We start from the raw sequence: 26,886 nt of genomic DNA on the forward strand, positions 1-26,886 counted from the left end.
TTCGGCAGTGTAGTATTTGCGGAAAGACCGGGCATAATGCAAGGACCTGTCAAGAGGCAATCGAGGTCAATAGGGAATAGTATAGCAATTAATTTTAATTGGTCAGATAGATTGTGGTGTTTTTATTACTCTTTTTAGGTCTTAAGGTGTAGATTGGTGGAGCACTCGCTTGTCTGGAGCACTCGCTCATCATGCACGTTATTGGCTGTGAGAGGATTAGTCAATCGCGGCACGAAATTAGACGTCCTTATCAAGCGGCAATTATTTGCAAACGCATCAACAGACGACTGTATCCAGCATATCAGCGGCACAAACCGCGCATCGTATCGAGTCTGTTACACGACAGCGGGATGGCCAGGCGCGGCTGATAAACAGTAGTCGCAAGACAGGCCTGTGACCAGGCAGGCTATGGTAAAGCATTGGCTGCGGCAGTTCGAGGCTGCCCCGAGTAGTCACGGTCAGATGAAGTGCGTTGCAGCGTCCTCGATCTGGCAGAGCCCAGGTAGCAAGAAGAGGTCACAAAGGAAAAGAAAAGAAGATAAATGAGAGAAGAGATGCGAGTGCGTCTTGAGCCGGCCTCGTCTTAATGATTAGGAGAGATCTTGTCAAAGATGGCGCTTGTTTTGGATAGATTGACAAATTTAGTGAAGTCTTTTCCTATTACAAGGTTGACTGCTGTATTCAGTGAAGGGATGCCTCATCCGATGACGCGGTGGTACCTTTCTGTAATAGAAAATATAATCTGCTGCTTTGCGTCGGTTACATAAGCAGACCAGGTGTGCATTGCTATGGTCGAATCTCTCGTGATATGCGGTGAAGTCATTATAGAGGGATCTCGTTGCTAGTAGATAGTGCAAGATTCCACACGGGAGCGATAGCTCCGGTGGGCAGCCTGTGGTCGCCTTGAGACTGGATCTCTTATACTGCTCAGGGGGGGCGGTGGACCACCAAGTCTTGAATGCTTCTTTCGGTTTCTGCCTTGCGGTGCTTCGCAGGTAAGCCAGCGTTGGCTGAGCCCCTTCGCGTTCGGGCAGTGATGATGCTGCTTTTGCTAATTTATCGGCTCGCTCATTGCCAGGAATGTTGGTGTGTCCTGGTACCCAGCGTACTTGTGTGGCCCTATGTGATGCTGCCAGGGCTTAGAACTCGAGGAAGACTCTTTGTGAGGAGTCAGGTGGTGTGTCTCGCAGGCATGTGGCGGCTGCAAGGTTGTCTAGGCAGATAATGATACTTGTCTTGCTACTTCTTGAAGATTTAGGGCGGCCTTGAGCCCTTCCAATGCTCCTGTGACCTCAGCGTCAAAGACGTCCGCCGGCCCTAGGTGACCCGATCAGTCGAAGACCGAGAGGTTGTTCTGGTGGATAGTAAAGCCGTAGCTGGCGGCTCCCTCTGAGGACAGGGAGCCGTCTGAGTATACAACCAGGGTAAGTGGGTCGAGGTATTGAAACCAATGGAGGAAGGCCTCAGCGGTTTCGTCTTTCGATACTATCTACAGCGGTGCCATATGCTCCTGATTAAGGCAATGCTAAAGGAGTGTTGGTCGTACACAAGGCATGGGGAGCTTGTCGGTGCGTCCAAGACGTGCCTCGAAGCCGCTCTCGGTCGGTGCTTGATATCTGCGTTTAATGAGATCGTGGTAGATAAGTAGATTGGGTGGAAGTGTTCGGGTCGTCAGAGGATGCGTTCCGTCGAGCGACTTAAGCCATGCCGAGAACTTGAGTCGCTGTGCTTCTAGGAGTTAGTCGACTTGTGGTATCTCACTTTCCCGGTGGAGAGCGGCGATAAGTGTTGTTTTCCATACAAGGAGAATGGCCCGCATGGATTGGTTCATGGCCTTGGTCGTCCTCTGTATGAGACGTTGGTTACTGGATACTATATGTTTAGATGGCTGACTCCACCGCGGCCGGGTTGTACCTGGGTACCAGGCCTCGGCGCCGTAAGGTAGGACCAGCTCGACACATGCTCTGACGGCGTTTCTGACCGCACTCGGCAGCAGACCGTGTTTTATCTTAGTCAGTCCTTCCAAGTAGTAGGCTACTGCCTGCGCTTTCGCCGCCCACTTTTCGACACGGATTCGGAACGATAATCTACTATCAAGCCATATACCCAGCCCGCGTAGGGCTGACTTGGGATGTTTCTCGATATCACCGTGACGTACCGCCGGAGCGGTCATGAGTTTTCTGGGAGAGAAGTGCATGACTTCGGTCTTCTTTGGGTCGAAGGAAACGCCGTTTGTCGCTCCCCAGTGCACCATCTCATCTATGGCACTAGAAGTCATAGCCGTAGTTTCGTCTACTGTGTCGCCTATGGACAGGATAGCTGTGTCATCTGCATAGCCGAAGCGGCCTTGGGGGTTGCCGAGTCGGTAGATGGGCTCTGTGTAGAGTAGGAAAAGAATTGGCGATACTGGCGACCCCTGAGGGAGACCGCATTGGAGAGGAGAGGAGGGTTTGAGGGTGTCTTGATATCTGACACGGGCCGATCGGCCACTCATGAAGGATCCAGCCCATCTAGCGAGATGGTCAGGCCATCCTTGTTCGCGCAATCGCAGCACCAATCTGTTGCGCAAGACGGTGTCGAACGCGCCTTGGATGTCCATTGTGACCAGGGTGGCCACCTTTGTGCGAGCAAACGCCTCTTCGATATCATGGATCAGGGCGGTCACTAGGTCTGTTGCCGACCTTTTGGGGAGAGCACCAGCTTGTTGTGGGTGAAGAACGCTGTAGTGAATAGCTGCCCATGCTAGACGGCGTGCGATCAGCCGTTCTAGACCCTTGCCGAGGCAGGAGAGCAGAGAGATAGGTCGCCAAGCCCGTGGCGATGTGAGGTCTCGGCGTCCGGGTTTGGCGATCATGACTACTTCTGCCTCCCTAAATGGTTTCGGGTGGTGGCCTGCAGAGAGGCATCTCTCGAACAAGCGGCGGACGTGCGTCCCGATGATATGCCATACGGCTTTAAGGAGATTAACGGTGATGTTGTCTGATCCAGGAGATGTATTGCCTGTATGGAGGGTTGCATACTGTGACTGGTCTAGGGAGATTTCGAGTGGAAATGGGATCGATCTAGGAAAGGAGACTGGTATCCAAGGGTTTTCGATGACATCGTCTGCCGTTCCTCGTTCCAGTGTAGCTCGACGAAGTGCATTGGCCTTATCTAGTTGTGTTTCATAGACGACATCGCCGACCTGCAGCGGTGGTGGCTGGAAGGGTCCTGGGGACTTCAGCCACCGAACGGCTTTGAAAACAGCGCTGCTATCGGTGAAGCTATCAATGAGGTTTCGCCAGTATAGTCTCTTGGCTCGACGGATGACGCGGTGGAAGTCTCTTTTGGCGATCTGGACATCCTGGTTAAAGCCCAGAGGGTAGAGTCTTCTAATGGCACGGAATGACGCCGCGGCACCGGCGCACTCCTCAGTCCACCAGGGAGCAGTACGTGCGCCCTTCCGTGTAGGCCGGCCAGCTGCCTTTGCTGCCGATGTTAGGAGATTCACGAGTGCAGAGGCAAGCTCATCTAGTTCCGCTGGTGTCGAGTCCACGAGAGGGATTCTTGTGGCCCCGAGCTCTACGATCTCGATAAATCGCTTGAGCTCGTCCTCTGTTGTCACCCGTACCTTACCCGGTTGAATCAGAGCTAGCCTGATATCCGGGAGGGTTAAGCTAAGTGTGAAGTGGCCAGAGCTGGTAGCGAGATGGTCTTCAACAGTAGCTTCGGCCAGTGGCATATTAGTAAAGGCGAGGTCGATCGTGTTGCCGTATGGGTTTGTTGGGATGTCTAGAGTGTTAATTAGGTTCAAGTCGTTTTCTGATGACCAGGCTGCGATTTCTTGGCCGCGGTTGGTAGCATGGCCTGTCTGCCAACTACGATGTCTGGCATTGAAGTCACCGGCAACGAGGCAGCGTCCTAGGACGGGCCATTGTAGCAGTATCTCCAGGGCGTCATGCTCGTCATTCTGACTATAGAAGTTGACTATCGTCATGCCATTGATCATCAGCCATAGAATATCCCGAGTCTGAAAGGGCCGGATCTGATCAGCCAGGAGCCTTGGGTCTCGTCGGACATATGTCATGACTCTAGGCCGAGTGTCGTTATTATCCCACATCTCGACAGGCGTGAAAGTATCGTATGCCGGATGGGTTTTGGTCAATGAACGGCTATCTGTATGAGCCGTCCATGGCTCCTGCAAAAGGACAATGTCATATCGTTCGGAGTCGGCCAGCGCTAGGGCGCAGTCGTGGGCCGGGGGGATCTTTCCGACATTGGCTTGGAAGATCCTCAGCGACTTCCTATCGTCCTTTCTTGTTTGCGAGTATCTATTCCTGGTCATGAGGACGGGTGATGAGAACTATACGGCGCTTTCTCGGTGAGCCTAGTCTATGATGTTCGGGCTCCTCCTCCGCTTCGTAGGCCGCCTGAGGGCTTGTGGCCACCATGATGCACGAGGGTGCTCCTGATGCTGCTGGACTTGGACCACGAATGCTCGGCTGTTCGTGTGATGCGATGTCGTCGCTTTGTTGGGCTTCCAGCTGGGACCCTGGTTGTGGTTCTAGGTGTCGTTGTCGGTATGCCTCCGCGCCAACGGTCCGGACATGTCCTCGTTGCTCTTTGGTCAGTCGGCGGAAAACGCCATGTACCTTCTTCGGGCGTGCTGGGCAATCGGCGAAGTTGGCGCTCTGCGGGCCGAGGCAGTTGGCGCATTGCTCGGGGGCGGTACAGTCCCCGGAGTCGTGGCCGGCGGCCTTGCCGCAGCGTTTGCACAGGGGGAGTCGATGGCAGGTACGTGACCGGTGGTAGTCCAAGCATACGTTGCACTGCCTTGGCCGGTCGGTTTTCTTGATCAGCCTTGCTGGTCGGCTGCTGAAGAGGCGCCAGTATTTCTTGACTGGCTCCAGGAAGGACACAAGTAAGGTCTTCGTTAAGGGGTTGTCAGGTTGATGCCGCGCGGGCCGTATGTTGACGGGTTTCTGCCCTGTCTGGATTTCTATTTCTTCGTCCACGGCTGCGTCGCTATCCGCTTCATTGCCATGGAGGTCGGTCAGCTTGCGAGGGTAATCTGAGACTAGGCAGGTAAACCACTCCTGCCTGGTCTCTACGGCGGCGGCCCCTAAGTCGGGTGCCCATTCAGTCTGTCTCTGCACGAGGAGGTCGCGAGTGGTTATGTCGGCGGTAAGGACGGCCCATCCGGACCTGACTTGGAGTACGCGCGGGATCTTGTGTGGATCCACTCCGAGTTTCCGGGATATATGGGCCCGGATTGCGTAGTCGTTGTGGGCCCTGGCCGGAGCTTCGACATCCAGCCGGATGAAGACACGGAGGTCCACTCGGAGTGGGGCGCTTATGGTCGGTTGTCCCTGGCGATGAGGGGGCTGTTGTTGTTGATGGTGTCGGGGTTGGTGGGCAAGGGCGTTGTTTGCAGCCGGGGGCGAGGCCGCGATGGCGCTGTAGGTAGTAGGCGCGGGAGCAGATTTGGCATCAGTGAGCGCCTGATTCCAGGAGTCTAGGAAGCTGTCGGCAAACTTTTGAGCGAATTCCCGTTCAGGCCCAGTGGTGAACTGTTTCACTGCTTCTTCGAATTTAGCGCATAAGGCCTGAAACACCTTCAACTTGGCATTGTACTCCTCCGCACGGTCGCGTGCGAGCTTAGTGGCTGCTTCAATAAGGGAGACTGGTTGCTGTTCAGCAGTCGGGGCAGGGTCAGAGGAGGGGGCGGGATGGGCGAGCTGGGCCCCTTCCGTGGCCGCAGCAGTAGAGATCGCATTGAGAGGCGAAGACGGCATTTGAGCCGTCCTCCCGAAGGCGAGCGGGACCCCAACAGGTCCACTCACGACAGCGGGGCTGTTTTGTAAGAGGGCAGTGCGGGCTCCTCGATTGAGATTGGCAGGAGTATGGATTCCCAGGTCAAAAGGGTCCGGGACAATAGGCGGGCAGGAGGTGGCGGATGCCATCGCCGCCGCCGTGGGCTGCGCGAAGCGCAGGATTGTGGTTGTTGTGGTGCACTTGTTAAGAAGATTGGTGTAATTAGGGCTACTTTCTTAACATCTGCATGCCAAGAAAGTAAGATGACAAAGGAAGGTGCGGGGCCGGAACATAAAGATGATCCGACGGTTCTAGGGTAGTCACCATCTTTTCTACAGATATCAGATATATCAGATGCATAGATGCTTGTGTCTGAATTGATTGATTTGTTAGAACGCCGTATTTAATCTGAATTTGATTGAATTGATTGATATATCTGATTTTTAATCTGATCTGACGGCAGCCCTGTACACTTCTCGGCCGTCGAACACACAGACTTTCGAAAGCTTCTCGGCTCTTTGAACGAAGAACTCGTTGACGAGCTTTTGCCTCGCAGCGGCGTTACTATTCGATCGTGGTTAGAAGCAGAGTACCGGTCGCAAAAAGAGCTATTGAGAAGTAAGCTTGCCGCCTCTCTATACAAGAAGCATCTCACCTTCGATCTTTGGACTTCTCCTCAAGAATACGGGCTTCTCGGCGTTACTGTTCACTTCACAGACGCGTTAAAAAGACCGCAGACGTCGCTTTTGGCGTTGAGGCGGCTCCGTGGCTCGCACTCTGGTGAAAATATCGGTCCAGCGTTGCGTGAAGTACTCTCGGAGTACGAGATCTCTGCAGACGACTTAGGTTATTTCACATGCGACAACGCCGACGCAATGACAGCGCAGTCAACGATATTATCGCCGCTCTTTTACCTGACGTTCAGCCGCAGGAGTGTAGGATTCGCTGTATCAATCACATCTACAACGTCGGCGCAACGAGTTACCTAGAGGGGAAGCTCAAAGACGTGCTTAAGAGCCTCGAATCGCAATCAGCGGAACAAGCAGCCCTTCAAAAGATCCTCGACTTCCTCGAAGCATGGCGGCCAACAGGCGCATTCGTCAGGATTCACAATATTCAAGGCTGGGTCCGAAGGTCTTCGCAACGCCGGGAGGGCTTCCTTCAATACGCGCAAGGGAAGCTTAGCGAGGAGGAAGTCGACGAATTCGGCGAAGTCCTGTGGGAGGTTAGCCAACTAATGCTTCTCCAAGACAACGATACTCGATGGAATTCCCTTTTCACTGCCGTAGAAAGAGCTTTCCGATTAAAAGACCCGATCGAGATCTACACATCGGTTATGTCTCGCCACGCAGATAAAACGAAGCGGATTCCGGAAGAATATCTCCTCTCACAAGACGACTGGCACGTCTTGGCAATTACTCTTGCGGTACTACTACCGTTCCAAAAGCTAACTAAGTATTTCGAAGGCAGGTTTTTCTCCCAGCTTTTACAACGGATAACTAATAATTTGACAGGTCGAGTGCCTCGCTTTGCCGAGCCCGCTGCCTCGTTATTATCCCGCGGAGAACGCCATACCGATTAATATGTGATTTATTAAACGGCAGTGTCAGCCGTTACCAAGGTAGTCAGGACAATTACAAGTTGACCTTCCCAAACGAGTTAAAGCACGGTTTTGCACTAGTAATAGTCAAAAGTACTTCAGGCTGACAAAGTCGCAGCACTAAGTAAGTGTGTGACCTAGCACGAGTCAGCCAAATAAAAAAATACTTGCAATAGACAAATATCGAAGAACAAACTCAATAAAAAGAAAAAGAAGAAAAAAAAGAGTGAATTTTCCCGCTGATATCTGCACTTAACGTTGATGTACTGGATTTGCATGGTTATCACTACTACAGTATCCAAGTGCTGAATACTTCAGGAACCCAAATGCAAGGCATACAGTACGTACGTACTGCTTGTCCACCTTGATACAAGCGCGCAGCCATACTCCACCGATCATCGGCTGTATCAAGCTCAGAAGTATACCTCCGAAGCACATTTTGTTCGATAGCGAGAGACGAGACTGTCCTTATAGCAGTAACCGTCTCGGAAGCAAGAGAAGCACTTCTGGAGAAGTTTGCATCCATGGGTTTGGAATCTGAGCCAAGAAAGGACAAATGCCGATCCCGCAGACTACAGCATTACGGGCTAATTACCGTAGAGTACATCCTTACCAGGACGCTACGGTATATAAGACTTATTATGAGCCTTTTGCCCCATTCTCAATTAGCTACTATTAATCAATGTGCCACAGACCAACCTCAAGGAGGCATAGTAGAGCAAGTCGAGATAACGATCTGTATGGTTTATAATGGACGGTGTTGAACCAAGGACCAATCTCATAAGTATTGGAAGAAATAAATCTTTAATGCTGAAAGTTGCATTGGGCTAGGCCGAATTTGGTACCTTTTATGTACCTTGCTGTACCTTTTTTAGTTAAAAGGATCCACTAGCGTCTTGATTCCCGGGATGTCTCTACCCCAGTCTTGGAAGTTGCGCCAAATGAGCTCCGTTACCAGTCATGTCCCGTGTGTCTCACTAGTTGGCACGTTTAGGATCGTCGACGTGCCGGCTTCCCCTTGAAGATCAGGGCCCATTTGAATGGAGTTCCCCTATTGTAGATCAAATGCTCCGGCAAATTCATATGAAAGGAGGCAATCATGTGCTTTACATAAAACACTGGAACCATGTCTTTCGGGTCCCAAGATCCAGTCTCGATTATCCTTTTAGGGACGTGTGCAGAGGTCTTTGCTTTTCCTCTAACGATCCGCTAAGCAGTCTCTTCCGAGTAGAGGCTCAATAGAATGTTACCAACGGGGCTGACGACAAGTGATGTGAAGCTGATTACCATCATCCAGCAGGTATGCTCAGTGCTGTCTCTGGTGGGATGCCTGTTCATCATCGCCACTTTTTGTCTTTGCGATGCGTTCCACAAGCCTATCAACCGTCTGGTTTTCTATGCCTCGTTTGGTAATATTATGGCAGGCATCTGCTTCATCATGGCAGACTCGTTTATCCGCGAGCCGGACGGAGCAGGTTGTCAGACCCAAGCATTTCTACTCCACACGTACGTAACAAGTACCTGACAGTCTTTTTCATCCAGAGTTATTGATCCTTGGCTGACCATTTGCTGTAGCTTCGTTGGGGCTGATGCCTTATGGACCTTGGCAATGGCTATTAACGTTTATCTTGCCTTCTACTACCGTTTTGACGCCCAGAGATTACGCAAAATGGAGTTACCGTACCTGATCCTATGTTACGGTATTCCATTCTTGCCTGCTTTCATCTTCATCTTTATTAGAAATGGCGATGGGGACCGGGTTTACGGCAGCGCTGTTCAATGGTGTTGGATCGCACCGTCTTGGGACGCTTTGCGCATTGCAACTTTCTACGGGCCGATCTGGTAAGAAAGACGACTTCATTGATATAGGACTGGGGCCAGACTAACATGGGGATAGGGGCGTCATCGCAATCACTCTCGCAATTTACATCCGATCTGGTGGAACAATCTACCGAAAACGCCAACAATTACTCAAAGCCCAGGCATCTGGCTCTGGTTCTGGGGGACTCTCATACGCGAACCAGAGCACGATTAATAACATGAAGACGACTGAGGTCACTATTACCCGCGAGGCAGCTGGCGAGACGAATGCGGTCGAGCTTCAATCCATGGGTCATCAAGCATCAGTCCACGTTATCAGAGATGATACCAGATCAGGTGAATCGCGAACAGCCCAAGTCACTACCCATACGAGCAGCACGACATCGCAGCCAACTGTACCTCGTCCACCCGGACGTGTCAGCAATGATGTTTATAGAGCGGCATGGGCGTACACAAAGGTTGCCATGCTATTCTTCGCTGTCATTCTCATCACGTGGATTCCATCTAGCGCAAATCGCATGTACTCACACATTCACCCCAAGGAAGTGAGTAAACCATTGCAATTCATGAGCGCGATAGTGCTTCCGCTGCAGGGATTTTGGAACGCCGTCATTTATGCCGTGACGTCTTGGGCGTCGTGCAAGGCGTTGCTTGAGGAGAGAGGGTTTTGGGGTTCACGAACGCGAATAAATGAACCGGCCAATTGGGAGGCAGAAGAGTCCCGGTCAAATCGGCGCAGTAAACTTAAGACAATGTTGAAATCGAGGACTGAGGACTCAGAGAGTTTAAGAGAGTTGGCATACCCGACGAAGTCAGACGACGGGCGCAGTGTGTGAAAGTCATGATACTATAGTTTTAAGAGTCACAATTTCGATCTTATACGTGTTAATAAATACTTCAAGATACCTCTTAAGTGAAATAGAAATATCCAGCCAGCTTTCAAATATCGTTCAGAACAGTGATCGCAGAATGGATATATATGTTATGGCCGGCTCTCCGTTCTTTCTCTTTGCTGTATTACGTTCGGCGGCAGCCTTCTTTCGATGAGAGGCTAGTACCTCGGAAAACTGGGAGAGAAGCTCCTCCCCAGTGACACCGGATGCTGACTCAAGTGCTGCGACTAGAGCCTCTGTAGAAGATGCGAGAAGGAAGGCTTGAAGGGAAAGATTAATGATATGCGCGATACAGCGTATACGTCGTCCTTTGCGTTGAATTTAATCTACTCAATGTCAGCCTGTAGCCTAAACTGCGTAGTTAACTAACCTTATGTCTACTCATTAGCTTGCGTTGTATAGACTCAAGACATTTGTCGTTTGAAGTCGCGTTGTCACCCGTGTGCCAACCAAATTTTGACTGTATCCCGTACTTCTCTAAAGTATCGATAACATCCTGCGCTTGAGCTTCTCCAGAATGGCTCTCTGCACATTCTGGTAGAGATAGTAGTGCCTTACGAAGCTTGTAGTCTTTATCTACCCATTGTGCACACACAGCAAGTAGAGAATGTCTATGCGGTGATGTCCAGAGGTCTGTTGAGATATGAATCGGACTTGACGCGGTGGTGAGACTATCCTTGATCTCGGTGCTGTAAAAATCATAGTTTGCTGCAATATATCGGACCATCGTACGCCGTGAGGTAATGAGGGAGTCTTTGATGTATGGGTTACACGCGAGAGCGAGTTGTTTAAATTCGTCCCATTCAATAGCCGAAAAGGGCACTCTCCGACGCGTGAGTATGCTGATCAATGCTTCCTGATATGCTTGCGGGTTGAAGGCATTTCGAAGTGCGTCCTCGTTTGCTACAGGGCGAGAATGTGCGGAGATTGAGCGCTGGGTGCCCGATACAGACCTGGTGGATCTGGATGCGACGGGGTGGTTGCTTCTGACGTGATTGGCAGCATTTGCCTTATGATCGTATCGTTTATCTTCACACACAGTGCAAGTATAGATGGTTTTACCTCCGGTCTTGCGTCCGCGTATATTTGAACGGTCCTTCGTAATGTCCATAATTAAGAGGAAGTTTGATGGCAATCCATTGGCATCTTGGGGTTTTCTGTAGCACCAATAATAGACGATGTGTCAGATGACATATTGGTAGGTAAAAGGCGAGATTTTGAACTTGGTATCATGGATTGAGACCCGATATCAATGGGTTTTGTGCCGACCTAGCACCGATACACGAATGCAGACATTGAACAAAAGATCAGTGACATCGCTCTGCGAATTCAAATGCCTGGCATGTGCTTCTGTCATGCGCTAAGTTTTGCGAGAAACATGGGGGAAAACAGATGACGCTAGGGCAAGGATGGGACTCGAAGATGCTGAATACGCTAAGGCTGGCACGAATGGCAGGAGGATTCATGATATTGGCACATCTCCTCAGAGAATTCGGAGCGATGACATTTCTACGAGGGGCACAGGGGTCATTAGGAGATGCAGCAAGGGTCCTTGTCGCACTGTTGGTGGGGGGGGCTGTGAAGATGGTGGTGTGGAGGATGCAGTTTCATTGGTTTGAAAGGACCGCCAATGTATGAGTTGTTTGCGCCCGCAACGAGGGTCGTCGTGGAGGGCTTGATGCTTGTCGCCGTGTGTGAGGCCCGGTCTCGGCCGGGTGAAGCCGAAACGGTACGACTCGCGGATCGCCACTGGTTCCGAGAAAGGCGCCACCTCCACACCGATCTGCATGCCTAATTGGCCCCCTTGCGGCTACCCCGTGGGGAACTACTTTAAAGGCAGAAGTAGTACGACGTCATTGACACCAACACACAGTATTAGTGACGTCTTACACCAATCTGAAACGTCGGATTGATTTGCAAAAAACAAGGTACCTCTGTAGACAGCCATTTTCTTAGCGATCAGATGCCACTTCATTTCAAGCATACTAATCTGCATTTCCAAGTCAACCTTTGCACACACATCTAAAGGAGCATCGCGACCGCCAAATTGACGGCTAGGGAGTCGCTTTTTTCGCCCTCGATTAAGGGACTACATAGCTTTTCAACTGATAAATTGAAATCTATGATAATTTCAGATCTCTCTCGCTGTCTTCGCCCTTGACTATGATGAATTCCTCCGAGCCATTCTCGCCCTCAATTTCCTCTATTATCTCTAGCCCGTCAGCCTCATAGCTCAACATCAGAGCTTTATTTGCACGCCTTTCTTGCTCATCTAATACGATGAACCTAAGAGCCTCTGCAATGACTGTAGTGTCATAAAAAGAGGGCATTTTCACGGCTAGCTGCCACTCAGGAATAAGCTTATTCTGTTCCTGAAGCTCACGATGCAACGCATATCGTTGACTGAGCGATACAGCCGAGTCAAGGTAGACACAATGATCAGCCTTACACCACCAGTCAGCCTGATTCTTAAATTGTAAAAGAAACTGCCAATGCTTCTTTTTATGACTGAAGATCTCCTTGATCTTCACATCTCTGACGTTACGCCGTACGAGTGCCCTGACCTCTTCAAACCACCTCCTGATGTAGACAACCTCGTCTGTTAAATCTCTTCTTTAAAAGGCGGCGCTCTTCCTCTTCCTGAGAAGCCTGTCAACTATACTCATCGCGGGCCACATGCAGCCTTGCATCAGAGACGCGAAATTGGGCCGTACTTACATATAACTGACGTCCCTTCCTCGAGCTTAGCTCGTCTCAATGCCTTCTTTTTAAGACGATGCATCTCCTGAGGAGCGGCGATGCCGTTGAGTGCAAGTGTCATGTGCCCCTTTCGCATTTTATCGTAGGTATGTGTAACTGACAGAGCCAGGGGGACACCAGAGGAACCAGATGCCTCTAATCGCAGCCTCACATACTCGGAATAGCGTTCAATTGTGCGCAAACGTAAAAAAACGGGGGGATCGACATCATTCTAGGTCAAATTGCACCTCGGGGGAGGCGCCTGGAAGCTGTACAGGGGGCAGGGTGCATTTTGAAGCGGCTGTCCCTTCTCTGACGTAACACGGAAGCTCCTTTTGCAACACTTCTTCTGCCAATAACGATAAGGGGTCTTTCAATTGACCTAGCACAATAGAGGGGTCAAAAGGAAAGATATCGCACTTCTGCCAAGCTTTAATGATAACTGACTTCTTAAAGGTACGATTCCGGGCTTCCTCAAGATGGGCAAGGAAGTTAGACTTCCCAAAGTTGGATGTGCCGCCAGAGATCTCTCTATATAGGATTTGCTGATGCCAGTGCTTGTAGAGGCTAAATATGCCCACATCACAGGGCTGACGCAGGTGTGTGAGATGTGGAGGGAAGGGAAAAGCTCGATGTTGTGTTGAGCGGCGTAGTGGAAAATTTGGGTTGTGAACGGGTTGGCCACCGATACTAGTGATTAGCTGAATAGCAAACAAGAACATATCACTTTCATCCTATAATTAGAAGATACTTCCAGTGGAAAATTCATGACTGGATTATTGACTACGTTATTCTTATTCTCGAGCGACCTGTCTCCCCCCAAATGTCTCTTCCCGAGCTTATTGCTGTCTATTGGGCCCTCTTCCAAGAAGGAGGGGGCGAGCGAATGCTACACCTCTTGTTGGCCGGGATATTTATAGAAAGACCTATTGCCTCCTGGCCGCCATGCTGATTGTCCCTCAGCGGTCTGGTATCATCGTCCTCCTTGCTTGCAAATCCGTTCTCACGGAAGCTGGCGACACTACCTGTCCCATGGCTGCTTGGCGTCCGCTCGGCGTCTATGTGAATTTCTCGTGTAGTATAAACAGCTGTCCCCACTTGCAAATCTGAACACGAATATCGGCTGGCAAACTTATCGGCGTCGCTCATCGTCTCTTGCTGACAGTTGACGCCAGTTGTCCCATTTGCCACTTCCTGAAGCTCAATAGAAACTGCATCTGATACGTCGTCAATATCCTCTACCAACGTCCTTTGATTCCTGCTGACAGAAGCGAAGCTTTTGTTTGGGAGTCTAGCACGTCCTTCCTCGGCATTGCTGAAATTACCCTCGGAGACGACGCCACAGTCGCGTTTCCTAGCAACCTTGCTTATTAGATCAGCCATGGACATCTCGATCTTGAGCTTGACAATATAGGCAAAGGGATGGAACTGCATGTAACTAAAACTGCTGTTAGCGGTGTTGTTCACAATCTATTATAGACTTGACTTACACGAATGTGTTGTGTAAACTCATCATGGAAATGATGAGAACGTCCATGCTAAGAGAGAATCCAACGATACACATATTGAATTTTACGAGACTTCTGTACTTTGTCAGGCCGTGCATTACTAAGTTGCGTTGAACGATTCTGATGAAATAGTAGTTCAGTGCTCCGTCGACAATCAGATAGATCGCCTTCTCAATACGGTCCCACCACTCGTTGATCCAGATATATCTCTCTGAAATTTGTAGGCGGGCGGGAATCCAAATGTTGTAGACCGAAATATTCACAGCGGTAATTAAAACTGCAACACCGACTTTGAGACGGTAGGCGTGTTTTTTATCTGTAAGAAGGATGGAACAACGGTTGATAATAATTTGTAGGAGGAATTGGACCTGGCTAAATTAGCATTGATCACCAATTTCGCGAGGATAAGTGAAGCATACTTGAAGGGCCCATGTGGTAACTGCCAAAATTAGCATCTGTTACGAAGAGGGTTCCAAGAAGGCAGACGTACGAATAGCAAAATAGAATGCAAAACTAGATACATTGGAGGGTTAGCACTTAGAAATCCGTAAACGGGAGTTGAGCCCAACCTAGGGGGTATATAGCCTTTCAAGTGTAACCAACAGATAATGCTGAAGATGAGGCAGACAAGAATCTCCAGCCATATCATCCAGACATAAGCGTTACGGAATATGCTAAGGCGATGCCTCTCGTAAATATGCTTAGTTTGCTTCATAGCAGTCCAGGTTGTGAGCCAGCCGAAGCCAATTGTGAAGCCCCAGGCAAGTGAGGCGATAACTATATCGTCTTCGGTGACTTCTTGAAGCACATAGTGCGGAGAGAGGAGTGTAATCATGATGGATCGGGTAGGAAGGCAGCAGTAACAGGAATGAATCCCAACTCTGGCAAACGTTTGATTGCAAGGCACCAGCGGCCTGCATATTATAGCAATGGAACCCACCTCCGTATTCATATGCGCAACTTCAGGCTACTGCACAGCGTGGTGTTCCTAGGAATTGGTAGGCTCGCAACTTACTTTACAAAGAGCGCCCCAGCCGTCGTTACGACACCTCTCTGCAAGTTATGCATAAGGCCTGGAGATGGCCAAAGCTTATTGGCCTACATCATTCTCACTGGTCTGCTGCCTGAGTCATAGCAGTCCTCTCTCATTCAGCTTAGAGATGCCCTATCATGTTTCTTCGGCATATTCCGTCAGCTCCCCTAGTCGCGCAGATGACAGGGTTCGCAGGAGATGAAGCCGCCGCCACTAGTGAGGGGAATCGCGGAGAATGTTACATCGTAGAGGCACGTGTTCTCGCAATGGTGGAGGATGGGCAAATCGGTTCAGAATAGCATGCTTTCAGGACCCTAGATCAACATTTCTGGAGTAAGTTCAGCCGTCACATCGGTAGACAGGGCTCTTGGTCGGTGCTAGTCTATCCCATATTCATAAGCTTTACACACAAACACAAAAAACCTAATCCGGTGATTAGTGGCGCAGTACGTCGTCTCACCAATGTGGCACCGTTGCGCCCGTAGTTCTAACTGGTCTTGTTGTACGGATAGGTGTGAACCTGTCATGGCGAACCAGCCAGCAAAATTGGCGCCCGTACTCCAAGTACAGATTTTGTACTTGTTAAGCGAACGGGTGTACAGCATATTTAAGACCCATACAAGTAGAGCATTTGTAGTGGCGGAGCAGGTAGCACAAAGCTAGGTCTATCCCATCAAGTGCTAACTGACACCAGGTACATGGAGATGCATGGCTGCAGCTAAATAGCAAGCTGCTAAGAAAGTTTTGACCCAATCAAAAACCGCACCCTATCGGTATTTCTATTTACTAGACAATTTGCATGTGAAATTAGTACCAGCAAGTTTCCCAGTTACATAGAGAGACATTGCACTCATAGCAACCTGATCTCGAGTACCTCCTTTTGCCTCTATTTCCGGACACCCGTCCTAATGCTTCTCCCACCCGCGGAAGGCTCCTACAAGCTACGGAAGGGGAATTGGAACCGCACTTCCTTCGCCTATGCTCTTCCCATTGGAATCCTATCATTCCTTTTATCTGAGCCTCTTCGTGGCCGAGCAAACCGCTCTGCTTGTACTGACGACCCGAAACGCTGGATTAATTGAGCAGATAGGTGTCCCCGTATTGACTCTCGGAGACCTTCCACTTGGGCTCGCCCCAGATTTGAAGTAGAAAACTATTGACGAGTATCACTTTGAGCAGGAAGTTCCAGGCTATTGACTGCCATCCTCCTCTCCTTATGGGCCGTGAGTATTGGTTATAAGATCTCAGCTGGTCTCCGGTGCCAACGCCGTTCATATGGTGGTTATATTCGTCAATCCCCAACGGCACACGGAGATACTTTCGCACCTCGGACCCAAATACCTCCCGCGCAGCTCGGTTGGCGGCAGAGGAGCCGGCAGGCCGTCGGCGACTCCGTATGACTTGGTTTCCTTCACGAAAGACAGTGGTGAGAAAAAGAACAAGAGCGTTATCCTTCCAGCTAAACTGATTTACCTACGTTGTGGTAATAAAATATTAGCAGCGATCGTATGCCAATAAAGCCCACTGCTACCACGTACCTTTCCATCCTTTGTCGGAATGCAGTGCATTTAGCGCCAAGGGATTCCCTTTCCTTCCCTATCCTTCTCAGCAACGAGTAGCTCGTCAACGCCGCTATCCTTGCGGCAGGTTCCGGTCGCTCCTACCTGGCTTGAACGAAGTGCTTTGAAGAGCTTTACTGACGCAAAAAGATTGTCAAGGAATACGTGGTAAACCGCAAGCGGCAATAAAGTCAGCAACGTGGTGACGACCCGTTGAGTAGACGTGAGATGCTCTTCAACCACCTCTTCGTCACCCTGTCTCGAGCACTGCTGTGGGACAAGTCCGCAAGGCCCTCTGCCGTGAACGTGCCACAACCAACGAACGAAGTATCCAGACTGTCCCAGAACCCATATCTTATAACCGGTCGGTGTAGGCTTCTGAGGAATCGTTGTTGTCTCTAATGAGCGGCCTGTGAAACGCACCATAGCCTCGTCTACCGTCAAATCACTGCCGGGCACGTACATAGAGTCTCCAGTCTCTTGTATATGCTTCGACCATCGGTCAATCTGCCTGTAGACGCTAGGCATCAGGTCTTCCCGGGGCTGAGTCCGGCGGTGACGACGGCCATAGCTTCCCGAAAGAGTAGCCGGTCCATGTAATCCAGCAGGGCTGAAGATGCGTAGACGGCGGAAGAGAAGCAAAAAGCGGTCGCGAGGCATGTGGCGGGTAAATAAATAAATGGGATCCTCTTGATCAAACGAGTTTGACCAGTATCGTTTCATATTGGTTTCGTGATGTATTCCCATATAAATAAGAATACCGAGAAAAAGATAAATCTCTTCAGCAGAAGTTGGCCTCCATCGATTCTCCCTGGAATGTCTTTGTCGAGGTCCCTCTCGGCTGCGCGGCGCTTCGTTGGTCCATTGTGCCCAGGACTCGGCCATCTCTTGCGGTATGTAACGAAATAAGAGGTCGATAGGTTTTGCGGGCAAGTCTCGGATTACGGGATCACGCTTGGTCACTTCGAATGGGATAAACTGACCAGGCTGGCCGCGTTCAACCAAGGGAGGCTCGAGAGGACGCACCGTGGCATTGTCACATCTCTCCGGGGTACATGCAGTCGTGCAAGCAGCGTAGAGATCCTCAGGATTAACTACCACGGTAATATGAGAGTGTTCTGAGTCCTCTGAGTCGCTGGAACCTATCGTGACGATGGTGTCCGCCGTAGATGATGGGTTTTGGTGATGGGAGGTAACGAGGTAAGTGCACGAGAGAATGACGTACCATCGTTGTAGCTCTTATGTGGAGAGAAAAGGTGGGTACAAAAGCGGGGCAATTGTATCTGGCGTCAGTTAGCACTCCATAGGATAGCTCTCGCCTCAACGGGAGGGCAGCAGCGGAGCCCGAGTTTCGCTTTCACTTCCGGCATTCGGTACAAACAGTCGACTTCTAAGATATCGCGAAGCCCTCTTTAGAGAAGATTCTATTCGTCTCCCAGACAGTTGTCGTGTGCATAAGAGGAAAGGTGTGATCCTCGCCAGGGGGTTCCCCCTACCCAAGCCAGGTCGGTTTTATACTTTTCTTCCGATCTCCGCCCAAAGATAGTGCGGGCGTTTTTGCTGTCACACATTCTCTCGTGGCTGCGTCATCATTTCCGGTGTAACCGGTTTAGCTCCTTGAGTCACGGCACCAGCGAGTAAGTGCCTCGCAGAAGCCAAGGAACTTCCAAGTTTCAGATCACACGTGTTCGCTTTAGTATTCACTACTAAGACAATACGAGAATTCTATGAGCTGTGGAAAAGAAAGCGGCTCCAGATTGATAATTGGCTGGCTGGAGAGCGAGAACCACTGATCTGACAATGCCATGCTGGGAAGGTAGAACCCGAGAAATCCCTGTATTAGGTCACATGAAATCTGATTAATGCCGGCGAAGCCTATTCCTTGTAGGGACCTGCTGTGTAACTCTAAATACCAATCGGAAGCCAGTAGAGCAGAACATTGGCTTTCGCCCAGCGACGATCCCGAGTCAGCTGGAAAATCGAGCTAGCGTAGGGGTCCGGCAGACACCAATGCTCATCGATTGGACCACCCTCAGGTAATTATAGAGGGATCTGCATTCAAGCTTTTCAAGCAGACAGATCAATCAAATTGTGTGTGGAAACATATCCGATTTGCCGGGCTTGTTAAATATTGCATCTAATTTGTCAGGGCAGGCCCACAATAGGGGCCGAGCGTCGACGACGCAGAATTGTACCGTTAACATTCGCCCTGCCCGCCTTGCGACATGAAACCATTCAATGCATGCATGACTAGCGCCTTTTTCTCCCTCTCCGCATTTTGTTCGAATTTTCAACCCTGGCTTGATAGTGCACAGAGCTATTTGCTAAACATATTCCTTGAATGTGCTTTTTAGAGTTCTGATAATGGGGTAATCTACTTGTCTTCTCGCGGTCGGAAGCCTGTTCCATAACCTTCACACTTGCATTAATGCACTGGCGCCGATGCTACAGCAGAACGCCACATCCGCAGGGTTTTCACGCCACCAACTTACTACCCTTATTTTGATCGACCTGATCACGGCATTTGCCGTAGTTTCTGTTTTTGATGATTTTATATCTAACGACTCAAGCTTCTGAAGCGATGCCATGGCGGGCATAACAGGTTCCATACGCGACGTGAAAGGACTACGTAAGGCCCCTTAGCTCTGGCTTTTCTCATCAGAAAATCTAGACCTTTGTTTGCAATAGCTTTCCCTTTTGCCGAGCCCATTCTGGATCCTGTAACAGCAACGTGCAGAGACGCTTGAACGAGACCCTGTCACGATGGCAGATCCAGAAGCTTGGACTCTCCTTGCATTGGGCCTCTGGTTTATCGGCATGCGAATGTGGGTGCGATGGACGCAGGTTGGATTCTCAGGCTGGCAACTCGATGATTATCTCATGCCAGTGACCGGTGTACGTAACTACCTTGGATCCATCGGGCGAATGCAGGTCCCTTTTATGATCTCAGAGGGTTAGCTAACAGAAGATTTCCTCGACACAGGTGGTTTTCACGCTTGAAACAGCGGCCGCTTATCTCGTCGGTGCGAGGTTTGGAGGCCTCACAAACAGCTATATGACCGATGAACAACGCGCTGCGCTGAGCCCGGACTCGAAGGAATATAGCGACCGTGTTTGGGGATCCAAGATCCAGGTTATCGGATGGTCTTTCTATGTCTTCATTCTATGGTCTCTGAAAGTCTGCCTCGCGGTTTTCTATTCGCGACTAACGTTTGTGGATACCGCCCCGCGCTGATTGTTCTGGAAGCTGACAAGGCACTACACAGCTCCGGTTTGGCCCACTTGACAATGCGCGTGCGAATTGCATATGTACTGCTGGGAGTGACATACGTAGCAGTGGCGCTCTCGATCCTGCTCGGATGTCAACCCATGGAACGGTACTGGCAAATATATCCAGATCCTGGGAGTAAGCTACCCTCAACTTGTTGAGGTCTGAACGGTATTGACCTCGGTAGATCTTTGTCAACCGACCATATCAAGGCTTTACGTTTTGGTGGTGGTGATACCCAACGTTATCACCGACCTGTATTTGCTATCCATCCCTCTACCGGTACGTCAAATCACATCCCCTGCCCTCTATAGATAGGCATGTCTAGCTTACATCTGCGACAGCTTCTCTGGACCGTGAACATCAGTCTATATAGAAAGCTCACTTTGATGGTGCTATTCAGTGGAGCTATCTTTGTGATCATGGCTGCCATAATCCGTGCTGTCGTCATCCTTTCTGTAAGGCACCGATCCATTGCAGGGGACTACCATGAGATGAGATGGACCTAACATGACGTCATCTTCTAGGCTGGTCCTGAAGGCGCAATCTCTGGTAGCCAGTGGGCATGCCGGGAAACGTTCGTCTCTGTGATTGTTACCAACCTACCCGTCGTACAGCCTCTCGTTCGAAAATGTGCCGATAGAGTAGGACTCAGCGCCCTATTCAGCAGGTCGACTCGCGCAGCGCACAGTTATTCTCTCAGAAGCAGGGAAGTTCGCGGCGACTGCGAACTAAGACGCAAAACGCACACGAATCTACACTCAGTCCCTCAAGGTGCTGCATGGGACAGCGATGAGCATATTCTTGGAATGATGGACCAGGTGGCACAAGAACTATCTACTCAGACAGACGTGGTTGCCCAGAGAGAGCCCGGTGCATCCGGCGAGGAAAGTAGCGACTAGGGATTGTTACATTGTCTCACTAAGGCCGCTCTGACACATGGGCTGTATGACCAAGAAGGATCAAAACTTAGATGAAACAGATCGTGAGGAAAACTTCGTAATAGCTGACGAATACAATCTGATCCAAGGAGGTATAAAACAGACTAACTTCAGTCACACATCCAATTAGAAATCAAGAGCTTCAACGCACAGTCAAAATCCCTCGTTAAATATGACAAAGAGGGAAATTTGGAGACAGTTGGCCAAGCGCTAAATGGCGCAGGCGAAATGGGGCATCGCTGATAAACATCTGGGGCGCTTCGGCTGCCAGCCAAACCCCACTTACCGGGCATGGCTGCTGGGGAACAGCGGCTAAAACCGAGTAGGAATAGAGGAACCTGAACCTGACCAACGGTCCTTGACATAACGGATTTTGTGCCTCAAGGCGGGTCCGTAGAAACCTTAATTCCCAACGTTGTGCCAACTACTAGAAGGGGCTTTAACTACAAGCAATAACGTAACGCCCTCTTCTTCCCTTCTTTCATTTGCACCGGTTTTGTGTTATTTATAAATTGTCCTGTCCTTCCACTTCATTTCTATTCTTCGCTCCTCCACCGTTCCAGGTACAGTGTACTTTGTAAGCTAGGCTGGCTTGCTTGTGCCTAACCGGACTAATTCGGAAATGCATTGAAGTTGTTAGTATGTCTTCCTGACTTGGCTGGGTTGAGTACATCACGAATGGTTCGTGAGCGAAGCGAACAGCGAGTTGGACCATCCGCCCATACTGAACTAGGGCAGAACCTTCCCTGCTTGGTCGGGAGCCGGGAGACTGACCTGCTGCTGGCTAGGCAGGAAACCCCAGTTCAGCATGAAGCTTGCCTCACTAGGACCAACAGGCGCACAATACCTTGCAACGGAGAGCTAGCTTCTACTGGAAAGGTGAGCTCATCAATCAGTGGCTCTGGCGCAGGGCTGCTTACCTACAAAATAGGATGGTAGGCTTTCGTTCTGTTATTGGTGAGCTTGGGTACTGACAATGTCTCGAGGGCATTTGGAAGAGTTCATTGCGACGGAGCAGCCCTCTTCAACGCCCAGGGTGAGAATCATGACGGCAATCATTTGAGAGGGTTTCGCTGAACTCTTCCCTGTCTATCGGCTACAGCTCGCAACTGGGTAGAAGTATTCTTCTGCTTCCAGCCTATTGTCAACCAAACAGGGGGTAGGGCTTACTATCCTAAGTGATGAGTTGGACTCCCCCTCGTCGTCCTCACTCTCACTCTGCATGAGTACATCGAGGCCAGTTACAAAACGCCACTAGTTCATCAAGGTAGGAGTGCACTACATCCAATATTGCACGTACTATGTAGTACAATGGGATCCACAACAATCCTAATAGGGGAATTTGTGGGTCATATTGTACAAATACGAGGGGCTGTACAAAAACTCCGTTGGCTGAGCAGCTCAACACACTCTGCCATTCTCTCCCGATTGAAGGTATCGCCAAAAAGATGTCGCCCACCCAAGCTAACGCTGCCTTCGTTTGGCGATAGTTTATCGACCTCGGCCGCTCTAACTCCAAGAAAAGCAAGCGATACAGATGCCGTCACTGCCAAAAGGATTTTGCAGCGACCTCTGTTGGGAGGCCGAAAGAGCATCTCGCTGCGAGTGAGAAATGGCAAGCCAAGCAGCGACAAGAGCGTCAAGCTCAAGATGACGCTGGCTATCTTCCCTCATATTCAGAAGCCATACAAAAGAAGATAACCGAGGTCGGAATTCAGCATATCTCGCAGGACGAGAGTCACAGTTGCGCCTATGATGCCGCCGCTGCTGTAATCGCCGGTGGTCGGCCCTTCAGCCTCTTCGAGAGCCGCTGTTGGTGTTATTTCTTCACTCGCATTAAGCCTGGCTGGAAGCCTCCTAGCCGCGCCGCCATTACGAGAATTCTTCCCGACTTCTATCAGGAACTCTATGACGAGGTTTTCAAACGCATTACCAGCTCAGAATGGTTCAACATCATATTTGACGCTTCCGATAATGTCTCGGGTCACAGAATCGTTAATATCTCGGTACAGCTACCAGACGGCCCAGCCTTCTACTGGAAAACGTTTGACACGGGAGATGAACAGCACACAGCGGAGAATTGGGTGAGGCTGATATGGGGAGAAATGCAGCAACTGTGCGGCGGTGATCTCTCCAGAATCAATTCTATCTGTACAGATACCGAAAACACGATGCGCTCTGTACACGGCTTGCTAGGGAGATTCCCAGAGCTCTCACGTATCAACTTTTCTCTATGTTGGAAAAATCCTGGAATCCCCCTTCCCTTCAGGATTCAGACTGTTAGTCTGAAAGTCCTAGATTTAAAGTTCAAAGTCTTAGATGAAATCATCTAGAGATAAACTCGAGAAGAACTCTCATCTCAATAATAGAACAATCAAGTTCCATAAATATATTTTCACCCAGCACTACTACGCAATATAAACAACACTCTATGCGATTCTCACGGCCTTCAGCTTCTAATTAAAGATATCCTTCTTCTTCCATTCTTTGAGGATCTCTGTAATAACGTCAGCACCTTCTCAAGTTCTTCTCACGGTCTAAATTACAGTTGCAAAGATTAAGAATGTGCCAACGCACAAGGTGGAACGGAGTAACTCGCGCGCTGATCAGAAGGTACCGGTAAATCGTTAGCTGTGACTGAGAAATCGATATACTAACTCGCTCGTTCCGAATAGTATAATTACACGCTGGGGTTCTCAGTACAATTCTTTCTTCTCCCTCCTCCGTTCTCGAGACCCTGCCAGAGACTGGTCTATTCGAAAAGAGGTACGGGATGAGCTGCGATCTCAAGATTGCCCCGTTCTCCTGCCCGAAGCGGTTCGAATCATCAAAGACAACAGCTTCTGGCTAAAACTGGAGGCTGCGATCGCTGTGCTAAAACCCGTGTACGAATTTCAACACGCTTCCGAGGCTGATGGGGCGGGAATCGCACACGTTGTAAATCGCTGGCTGCAAATCAAAAGCAAATGGTCTGAGATGGGAGAGGCTGATCAGTTTCCTGATATTCCGTGGGACGACATTGACGCTATATTCAAAGCCCGGCTCGATAAGCAAACGTACGATATACATTGGATCGCCGATGCCCTCCGGCCTGATACAACAGGTCCAAATTCGAAACTGCCGCCTAGCGTCTTTGCGCGCGTACAAGAGTATTTGTCCCCCAGATAGTCCATGGTCAAATGGAAAGCGTGGCAATGCCATTTACCACGCGAAAAGGAAACATACCTCTATTCTTCAGACGGAGGCCAGTACCGTAGACGAGCACGACTCAGATATTATTACCCGGCCATCAAAACAGCCGCGGATGGACAGTATTTTTCCGAGTCGGCCATCAGATACCACTTTGCGCCGCGTCTTTAACCGACAGCAATATATAGAATCGATTGTCGGTCTTCTTACACGCCGTCGTTTACCATTCTCCGCGGTGAAGTGGGATGAGATGCAGGATATCATATTGGCATGCAATCCAGCTATTGAGGATCTTCTCCTCACGTCCCGCGACGCAGCTATGCGTCATATTACCACTACCTTCGACTTATACCGATCTCAATTGAAAGCAAAGCTTCAGGCGTCCGTATGAAGATCCATCTCTCGACCGATCTCTGGACATCGCCTCATCGGCATGGCATTTTAGCAGTATGCGTTAGATGGGTTGATAATAGCTATCGACTTCAAAAGGCCCTGCTGGCTATGCCTGAATGCCGATACAGCCACAGTGGCGAACGCCAAGCAACTCTAATGGCGGAAGCAATCGAAGAATACGGTATTGCGAAGCAAATCGGCTATCATACCGGCGATAATGCTACTTCAAACGATACCTGTTTAAAGCATCTCTCTCAAATGCTACAGGATAAATACGGTGTATGTGATTTAGAACGTTGATTGATAGGTAGTTGGTTAACTGAGTCTAGATATCTTTCCATCCCAACCAGCGCCGAATCCGATGCATCGCTCATATCATAAATCTCTCCCTTCAGGCCTTTCTCCTTACGTCCTCGAAAGAAGCTTTACGCGCAGTACTTGCCGCTGCCAGCGACGTAACCGGCGTCGAGATGTACGAACAGCCCTACTTTACACTCTATGATGTATCCACCAATGAGCCAACATCGCGGTCGGAAGCTTCGGGACAGCAAGAACAGTCTTTCAGTAAGGTATGGAAGGGAAAGGCTAAAAGGGCCGCTCGGAAGCTCCCCGGTTTCAAGGATGACAAATTCAGAGGCTGGCAAACCATCCCGGCGATGCATAAACTACATAACATTGCAATCTGGCTTCGAAATTCATCTATCTACAGTGATCTATGGGAGGATCGAGTAAGCTTGCGGCTTGGGATCGATAACGACACCCGATGGAACTCTTTGTAAAAGCTGATCGATAATCTTATCCGAAGACAATCACAGATCAAGCAATTCTTGCTTGATTACGATAAGGAGATCAACGATAATATTCTCCACTCCTCAGATTGGGATTACCTTGAAAAAACACATAGATTTCTCCACCCATTCACGTCGGCAACTTTATGGGCTAAGGGTCAGAATTCTGCATCGTCACAAATATTGACAATTATGGATGGTTTATTACGCCACTATGAAAAGAACAAGGCATGCTGTCACTTGATAGGCTCTAAACCCTAACTTGGCTAATCATCCAATCTAGGAATATTACTCGAAGCCAGAGGCGTTTGATCGCCGTATCCTTCATTCAATTGAGATGGGCTGGTTCATTCTCGACAAGTATTATACTATGACCGAAGATGCGCCTGTTTACGCTGCCGCCCTCCTTCTTGATCCCTCAAAGCGAATCATGTACATTCAGCGCCACTGGCCAGAGTCATGGCACGGGAACGCCATTGCTGGTGTCCATACAATTTGGGAAGAAGAGTACAAAACTCAGCCTGAGACTGGACCTGCAGAGTCGGTTGATGAGGTATCTGCTTCGCAAAAGCGGCAGCCGAATGAGTGGGACGCTCTACTTGAAGAGTTGGAAGTCACCGAGGATCTGGGTGATAGTATGGACGATCTTGAAGACTTTATAAAGGCAACACCCATCAAAATAAGTGGATCACCACTTCAATGGTGGTGTCATAAGGACCAGCGGAAGACTTATCCTCAGCTAAGTCGAATGGCTATTGATATCCTCTCGATCGCGCCTGAATCAGCTGATCCGGAATCTGCTTTCTCTGGTGGTCGACGTACTCTCTCCTGGGATAGAGAACGAATGACTTGCGAGAATCTTGAGAAGGTTGAATGTATAGGTAACTGGCTGCGAGAAGGGCATATCCAGAAGGTTGCTCATGGTGGTATGGGTGTAATTACTGATACGGGGTTTGATAGTGGCGGCGATGAAGACTCTGATGTTAATTTGATTGATTTGCGGATATCTGACAGTATAGGTGCTAAAGTGCTATAGTAATATCAATCGTACTAAAGTGCTAGGGTGATATTCTAGCACACTTTTTGCGACTATGTGAATATGAATATGAATGTCACTTTAGCGCGTGATATCACAATACGCAAGTCTGGTAATGAACACGCTTGCGAACTCTGTGCCCTCAGAACGAAGTTTCTCTGCTATTAATTTCATACACACGAAAGCTCGAAATCGCCTTACGCCCATGCACACTGAGATGCAGGCCTTCATTTTTATGAACGACCGCGTATTAGATCGCCTTAAGGATCAGAAGTACGCCAATAACAAGCGCTGGGCGGATCTTGAGGAGAAGGACTGGCTAGAA

At 49.7% G+C, this 26,886-nt stretch overlaps 6 protein-coding genes across 6 annotated transcripts; 3 read left to right on the plus strand and 3 right to left on the minus strand.

Moving 5' to 3' along the window:
• Positions 1 to 4,225: 4,225 nt before the first annotated feature.
• Positions 4,226 to 6,077, minus strand: FOXG_21965 (uncharacterized protein). The gene has a single exon (XM_018402345.1). It carries the CDS (start codon positions 5,940 to 5,942, stop codon positions 4,311 to 4,313), a length of 1,632 nt encoding a protein of 543 aa, XP_018255591.1. The 5' UTR covers positions 5,943 to 6,077; the 3' UTR covers positions 4,226 to 4,310.
• Positions 6,078 to 8,831: 2,754 nt separating this feature from the next.
• On the plus strand, positions 8,832 to 10,050 carry FOXG_15051 (uncharacterized protein; the record flags this gene model as incomplete). The annotated part of the gene is made up of 3 exons (XM_018395128.1): positions 8,832 to 8,899; positions 8,969 to 9,235; positions 9,291 to 10,050. 3 exons carry the CDS (start codon positions 8,832 to 8,834, stop codon positions 10,048 to 10,050), a joined length of 1,095 nt encoding a protein of 364 aa, XP_018255592.1.
• A 2,177-nt stretch (positions 10,051 to 12,227) lies between these two features.
• On the minus strand, positions 12,228 to 12,943 carry FOXG_15052 (uncharacterized protein; the record flags this gene model as incomplete). Its single annotated transcript, XM_018395129.1, has 2 exons — positions 12,228 to 12,706; positions 12,826 to 12,943. The coding sequence occupies 2 exons, from the start codon at positions 12,941 to 12,943 to the stop codon at positions 12,228 to 12,230; spliced, it is 597 nt and encodes a 198-aa protein (XP_018255593.1).
• Positions 12,944 to 13,695: 752 nt separating this feature from the next.
• Positions 13,696 to 15,189, minus strand: FOXG_15053 (uncharacterized protein; the record flags this gene model as incomplete). The annotated part of the gene is made up of 5 exons (XM_018395130.1): positions 13,696 to 14,284; positions 14,337 to 14,722; positions 14,774 to 14,793; positions 14,845 to 14,867; positions 14,924 to 15,189. The coding sequence occupies 5 exons, from the start codon at positions 15,187 to 15,189 to the stop codon at positions 13,696 to 13,698; spliced, it is 1,284 nt and encodes a 427-aa protein (XP_018255594.1).
• A 4,419-nt stretch (positions 15,190 to 19,608) lies between these two features.
• On the plus strand, positions 19,609 to 21,244 carry FOXG_15055 (uncharacterized protein). Its single transcript, XM_018395131.1, has 6 exons — positions 19,609 to 19,841; positions 19,930 to 20,156; positions 20,213 to 20,352; positions 20,402 to 20,496; positions 20,559 to 20,672; positions 20,742 to 21,244. Exons 1-6 carry the CDS (start codon positions 19,710 to 19,712, stop codon positions 21,114 to 21,116), a joined length of 1,083 nt encoding a protein of 360 aa, XP_018255595.1. The 5' UTR covers positions 19,609 to 19,709; the 3' UTR covers positions 21,117 to 21,244.
• Positions 21,245 to 22,131: 887 nt separating this feature from the next.
• Positions 22,132 to 26,561, plus strand: FOXG_15056 (uncharacterized protein; the record flags this gene model as incomplete). Its single annotated transcript, XM_018395132.1, has 7 exons — positions 22,132 to 22,191; positions 22,646 to 23,239; positions 23,856 to 24,304; positions 24,372 to 24,729; positions 24,834 to 25,016; positions 25,067 to 25,465; positions 25,809 to 26,561. 7 exons carry the CDS (start codon positions 22,132 to 22,134, stop codon positions 26,559 to 26,561), a joined length of 2,796 nt encoding a protein of 931 aa, XP_018255596.1.
• Between the last annotated feature and the right edge of the window lie 325 nt (positions 26,562 to 26,886).

Source organism: Fusarium oxysporum, chromosome 1, assembly GCF_000149955.1.
Source record: "Fusarium oxysporum f. sp. lycopersici 4287 chromosome 1, whole genome shotgun sequence".
NCBI lineage: Eukaryota > Fungi > Ascomycota > Sordariomycetes > Hypocreales > Nectriaceae > Fusarium > Fusarium oxysporum.

Bases quoted from the DNA above. Each gene is read 5' to 3' on its own strand.
- FOXG_21965 (XM_018402345.1), bottom strand. From the start codon at position 5,942: ATGGCATCCGCCACCTCCTGCCCGCCTATTGTCCCGGACCCTTTTGAC.
- FOXG_15055 (XM_018395131.1), top strand. From the start codon at position 19,710: ATGGCAGATCCAGAAGCTTGGACTCTCCTTGCATTGGGCCTCTGGTTT. The intron at 19,842-19,929 runs GTACGTAACTAC...TCCTCGACACAG, and splicing joins ATCTCATGCCAGTGACCGGT to GTGGTTTTCACGCTTGAAAC. The intron at 20,157-20,212 runs GTTTGTGGATAC...GGCACTACACAG, and splicing joins GTTTTCTATTCGCGACTAAC to CTCCGGTTTGGCCCACTTGA.